This window comes from Tupaia chinensis, unplaced genomic scaffold (genome assembly GCF_000334495.1).
Source record: "Tupaia chinensis unplaced genomic scaffold, TupChi_1.0 Scaffold142270_1, whole genome shotgun sequence".
Lineage (NCBI taxonomy): Eukaryota > Metazoa > Chordata > Mammalia > Scandentia > Tupaiidae > Tupaia > Tupaia belangeri.
In genome coordinates, this window is record NW_006202119.1 from 3,724 (window position 1) to 10,183 (window position 6,460).

The following is a 6,460-nucleotide window of genomic DNA, read 5'->3' on the forward strand; positions in this document are numbered from 1 at the left end:
ACCCTAAAGAAAAAACCCCCCCAAAAAAAAAAAAAAAACTTAGTGGAACATCAGAAAACTCATACTGAAAAGAAAATTTACATGATAAAAAGCCGATGACCGACCAAAAATTTTAAAAAAGGAAAAGAAAAATACAGCAAACAACAAAGATAATGCTGAAACTATAAACGTATTTCCACTAAAATTGGGAATAGAAGACATGCCTATTCTTGCTAACAGCATAGAATTAGAGATTTTCACCAGTGTAGTGAAATAAGTAAGTTTTAAGTATTGGAACCGAAGAGACAAAAATAGATGATATGATCATCTACAAGTAATAAAAACTTTTGTATTGATTTAGCAGATCAGAAGAGATTCCAGAAAGATCTATGCATTTATTAGAATTTGGAATATAAAAGAATCAGCATCAGAAGATGAGATAATGGGACTGCTTTAAAAATTAGTTGGAGATAATTTTCTCCAAGGAGGGGGAAAACAACTTGGAGATAATTTTCTCTATGGAGGGGGGAAATCAACATAGACTATAACAAAAGTAAAATTCATGATGATTAAAAACAGAAATATGAACAAGCTGTATACTAAATAATAGTGCACGCCTGCAGTGCCTGTAGTTCCAGCTGCCTAGGAGGCTAGGGTGGAAGGATTGCAAGTTCAGGGCCAGCCTGGGCAACACAGCAACACCATTCCAAAAAATATTTAAAAACAATTTTTTTTAATCCTACCTGTGTGTAATGTATGCTCAGGAAATATGTGCCAGGATACTTACTATGGCTCATTTATATACTATGGCTCCTTTATACTAGATGAAAATTGGAAACAAATGCCCATCAGGAACAAAGTGGCAAATTCTTAAGATGGAATAATGTATATCTGTAAAATGTAACAAAAGAGATCCACGTTATTAACAGAAAGAGCTCAAAAATCATGTTGAGGGGAAAAAATCAAGCTGTTAAATGATGCATATAGTACAATGACTTTGTAAATTTGAATTAAAATTTGCCTTACAAAATTCAGTACTTTATATTCGAAATGGATAAATATGTGTATGAAAATATTTTTAAAATGGTTTGGAAGGTTATAGACCAGACTGTTGGTAGTGGTGGCCTGTGAGGAATGGAGAAGGGAAAGGGAATGAGTGGGAAGTGGGACGAGGGTTGGTTAAAGGGGACTTTAGCTTTTTTTTTTTTTTTTTGAGAGGTTTTTGCTATAGAGTGCGTGTGCTCGCCAGACAGACAGAGAGAGACAGAGAGACAGAAAGCGAGAAATCACCCGCCGGGGGGATGGCCACGCCGCAATCCCTTCTCCTCCATTCTCCTCTCGGGATCTTGGGCACGCATGCACACGCGACCGGCGTGAGTTTAAGCCACCAGGTCTGGGACTCGAACTGCGGTCGACTACATGGGAGTCCAGTGACATAGCCATTACACTAACAGCTAGCCCCAAGGGACTTCAGCTTTTTAATAAACATCCATTTGTCATTTAAAAAAAGAGAGAGACTGCAAGTAATTTAGGATTAATTTAGGTTAATTTAGGATTGTGGTATATGGATATCTTGGGTTTTTTTTTTTTTGTACTTTTCTGTATTTTTCTAAATTTCTCAAAATTAATAATGGGGTCAGCTGGGAATGCTGTATGCTGTAACTAAAGAAATCATGTTATAATGGATTCATTCCCAAATACTAAACTTTTTATAAAAAATATTTCTAAAATGTTATAAAAAAAAAGGGTACAAATCCAATGCTGTCCAGTCTTAGGGTGCATTCACTCACCAGAAAGACAGAGACAGAGAGACAGAAAGCAAGAAATCAACCCCAGGGGCTATGGCCACGCCTCAATCCCTTCTCCTCTATTCTCCTCTCGGGATCTTGGGCACGCACACACACGTGCTCAGCATGAGTTTAAGTCAACAGGTCTGAGACTCGAACTGCAGTCAACTACATGGGTGTCCAGCGACATAGCCAATATGCTAACTGCTTGTCCCTCCAATATTTTTTTAAACAGACATATTGAGATCTTTCCATGTATTCTCTTCCCCCAGGCAAATAAGTTGGTGAAATACCTGTTGGTTAAGGACCAGACAAAGATGCCTATCAAGTGCTCAGGTAGTGTCTTACCAACCCTCATCTTTAAGCTCTCCTCTTGGCTTCCTCTCCCCGTGGCTGGAGGGCAATCTTTACTTACCTTTATGAACTCTTTATTCTCTCTTATCTCTACCCCTGCCCTCCTCACACTCTGTCATGACTGGCATCTCCCATTAGTACAGTTTGGAACTCTGACTGCACTAACCCTATAGGGCTGGCAAAATGGTTGCAGTTTTGTGGTCCCTGCTCAGTTCAGCTGCCCTACTTCTCCTTTCCTGCAGACATGTTGAAGGATGTTTTCCAAGAATATGATGAATATTTCCCAGAGATCATTGAACAAGTAAGCTATGCTCTGGAAAAAATGAAGGACCAGCCCTGAGAGATGAGTGGGGAAACCTTAAATAGAACAAAGATGTACATATCCCTGCTGGGAGGAACTGCAAAGACCTGGTAATCCAGCGCTATTATTGTGCAGATGGATAGACAATGGCCTAGGGTGGGGCATAGACTAGCCATGTGTTGCACAGTAAGTCAGTGGTAAAGGCACAGCTGGGACCCAATCCACCCAACTCAGTTGTAGCTTCTGTCAGCTGGACAAGTCCTGACATTTCAGATGCTCACTTCTACCTTCCATTTGCCATTTTCTACCTTGCTGGAGTCCTAAGGAGTCACAAAGACAATGTTGATGACTACAGTACATTTGTTGCAGGTTTACCATGTTCCAGGCACTTAGCAACATGTTTAATATGCATTAATTATCTCACAGAATTCTCACACACACAAAACCCCTAGGTACATTGGGAGATATGGGATGTCTGAGAAGCTGAATTTTGTGATCTTGCAAGCTACTATTTTACTTGGCAGATTTTTCAAGTCAATCCAAAGGAAATTGATAAGCAAAGTAGCTTTTATATTCTCATCAGTACTCAGGAATCCTCTGCAGGCATACTGGGAACATAAGCTGGGGAAGGACTGGGTGAGAGAGCCTTCTACTTTTGTTCATGGTAGTACCCCCTCCTTTTCCTCTCTTCTCACATTCTCTTAGAGATCAGGAAAGATAAGGCCTAAAAAACCCCATTCCCAGCTACTGCGAGAGTTGGAGCCCTGCACACAGTAGTGGTGTCTGATTGTGATGGACTAGAGCCTGGGGCAGGTCATTCTTTGTTGTCTTTCCAGATGTTTCCAGGAAAGTGGGCCTGTCATTGCTCATCTTTCTACCGAGCACCTGGCCTGGCCTTGGTGGAGTGGTTATCAAGGAAGGACTTCCTGGTGTGGTGGATCATGCTGCTGAAGGGGCAAGAAAGATTTGGATGTACTTTTGTGGACATCTTTGTGTAGTGCTTATCCCTTTAACCATGCTGCGAGGAGATAGAGAAATGTTAATTTGCCCTCAAAGAGTACTCAGTTTAAGTAGGAAGGCTAGACATTCCCTCAGGATATAACCAGTCCAAGCAAGGAGTGACCAAGAATAGGGTTATGTCTTTGACTTGAAGTGAGACTGGCAGAATCATCATAGACTTACATGAAAGACTTTACCATGGCTGTACCTCCTTGCTGCATAGATAGGAAAACTGAACCCAAGAGGGAGCTGAGAACTTATCTAAGATCATGACATGTGTCATCAGTGGGACTCTGCCAAAAATTGTCTGAGATCTGAGGGATCTGGGGGAGAAAGAAGGGGCTCACATTGTTTGCATTATATGAGGTTGACAGACATTCTTCCATCCTTTCAGCAACATGGTAATGGAAAGCTGTGATTTTTCCTGTGCATTGTCCAAAGTTACACACAACTTTAAGCTGGCTGGTCTGGATACTGCCTAACTGAGGTGTCTGGGAGACCCTAGCCTGGTAACTGTTTGGCATGCCTTGTGTAGATGGTTGCTGGACATAAACCTTCTCTCTGTCCTATTCTTTTAGGACCAAGGACACACCAAAATTGGGTATTCTCATGGTGATACTATTATTTTTGTGAATAGCAACAAGGCCAGTGAATGTGAGTCACTGGGTATGTAGCTGAATGGGTGGCCATGGTCTGAATTCCATGTGTTCATTTTCTGTCCCTGTCTTGTCTTGCCTCCCTTTGCAGCTGTCATCTGGGAGATGCTATGCAAGTTTGGGCTGCATCTTGGATATGATTTGGCTCCCCTTCTCCTTGCGTTCTTGTTGTCCTTTGGCAAGAGAGGACTGTCCCAGGATTGCATCATCCTGGTGGTCTGGTGGTGCAGGCAGGGAATGCTGGGCTGGGTAGAGAGCCTAGAGTTTTGACCTTGGTGGATGGGGAAATGGTCCTGAACTCTGCTCTCTCTCTCTTTCCTGTCTTCTGTTCTAAGTTGCAATGTAACACAAATCTTTAGCAATTCATGACAAAGAATCATCTGGCCTCTGTTGCTTGCTTTTAGTGGCCATATGCTCACTGCTGTCTTCACTTACTTGATACTGCCCCATGTGCTAGAGTGTTCTCTTCCATGTTAGGAAATGTTTCTGCCCTCATTTGAGCAGTTCTGATATGTTCATTTTTTCCATCATTAAGGTGAGGCATTCACTCTTTGGGGAAGTGAGGAAGCTCATCACAGACAAGTTTGTGAAGCAAAAGCAAGTGGAGTTTGAGGATTTGTCCGGCCCTAAAGTGTTTTGGGTGTGCTGATCTGGTTCAGAAAGTGCTTAATCCATGCATTTATTAAACTAGCTTTAGAGGAATGAGTATCCTATTCCCAAGAACTGAATCCTGTCTAAAATTGCCATGGATGGACCTTTCCAGGACTGGGGCAGTCCAAACACAAGGTCATTGTGGTGGATTGTGCTAATAGAAGGCCTGCAGAATAGCTCCTCTGTTTATGATACACCCAACAGGAATCTATGTTTGCTCCTTACTTTGGCTTTCCTGTGAACTTATGTCCTATGCATGCCTTCTCTGCAGCACCCCCAAGTGACTGCTTTGTGTGAGGCCAATGTGAATGGCTCATGAGTGGAGATCACAACCACAAACTGTGTTTAGGAATAAGTTTGGTGCTGGAGGGTCATAGAAATCCTTCTTCAGGGGCTATTTAGTATCTTGTTCCTAGTGGTTAGACAACCGGTTTGCTTGGTTAGAAGCACAATTAATTTCATTTATCCAAGGTACCTGGAGTACAAGAGAGTCCCCAAAAACAGATTACCTGAATACAAGATCTTCTGGGGCCTGTGGTCCTACCATGAAAGCAGCAAGATGAAAGTCCTCATACTTGACTGCAAGGTAATGGGAGAACTGATGGAATTTGGCATTTTTAAGGGAATAGGGTGCCCCTGGCTAGGGTAGGCTGTGTGCAGGGATGGGTATGTATAAGGCAGTATAAGTTCATATGTAAGCATATGGAACATTATTTATATATGGAACATCATTTATGTCCAGAATGATGCTAAATAAATAGTATATATTGTTTCATTTATTCTTCATTACTTCATATGAGTCATCCTGGGCTGCCATGACAAAATACTGTAGCCTGGGTGGCTTAAAAGACAGTAATTTATTTTCTCACAGTTCTGAATGCTGAAAATCCCTGATCAAGATCTGGCAAGTTCGGTTTCTGATGAGTGCTCTCTTCCTGGCTTGTTAATGGCCACCTTCTCACTGTGTCTTCATATGGCAGATAGAGAATGAGCTGTTTGGTATCTCTTTTAATAAGGACACTAACCCTATTGGATGAAGACCCCACCCTTGTGACTCATTTAACCTTAATTACATCCATAAAGACCCTGTCTTCACCACAGTCACTCTAGGGGTTGGGGATTCAACATATGAATTTTGGGGTAACACAAACATTTAGTCCATAACATACTTAGTCTCATTATTTCCCATTTTACAGATGAAGACACTTAGTCTCAGTGAAGTAAAATAGCTTATCCAAGGTCATATAGCATCTAAGTTAGCATAGATAAAGTTAGATATTAGGACTGACCCATGATAGAGCCCCAGTAACTAAGAAATTTTATAAATTATTGCTACTAGCTTTATACACATCCCATAGTAGATGCTATAACTATAGGGTTATTCTCCTTATAATAATTATCATTCCTATCATTGTCTGCACTTCAGTGCAAAAAAAAAAAAAAAAAAAAAAAAAAACCCAAAGACAAAATACTCAGTTCCAAGAGGCAGTGGAGATGAAAGTCCAAACTGTAGCTGTGGCTGTGACTAAGGCTGAGGTCAAGGCTGAGGCAAGAGCCCAAATGGGGATGAGAGAGAAAGCTATGGACCCTGGAATTAGGATGACATGGATACAGACTGCTTGACAAGGGAAGAGTTAGGCAACAACATTTGGGCCTGGAACATATTTTTATTAGAAATTGAGGTCAGAGCCCAAGAAAATGCTGACACCAGCACCAACATTGATTTCAAAAGA

General features: G+C 41.3%; 1 protein-coding gene across 1 annotated transcript in view; it reads left to right on the forward strand.

Annotated features, from left to right (window-relative positions):
* TRO (trophinin) overlaps positions 1 to 6,460 on the forward strand; it is a 13,845-nt gene that overhangs the window by 3,667 nt on the left and 3,718 nt on the right. The window contains 10 exon segments of the mRNA XM_014582108.2: positions 2,039 to 2,102; positions 2,363 to 2,445; positions 2,949 to 3,037; positions 3,999 to 4,039; positions 4,042 to 4,074; positions 4,168 to 4,220; positions 4,612 to 4,673; positions 5,199 to 5,315; positions 6,170 to 6,306; positions 6,309 to 6,460. Of these exon segments, the coding sequence (XP_014437594.2) occupies positions 2,039 to 2,102; positions 2,363 to 2,445; positions 2,949 to 3,037; positions 3,999 to 4,039; positions 4,042 to 4,074; positions 4,168 to 4,220; positions 4,612 to 4,673; positions 5,199 to 5,315; positions 6,170 to 6,306; positions 6,309 to 6,460 (831 nt within the window).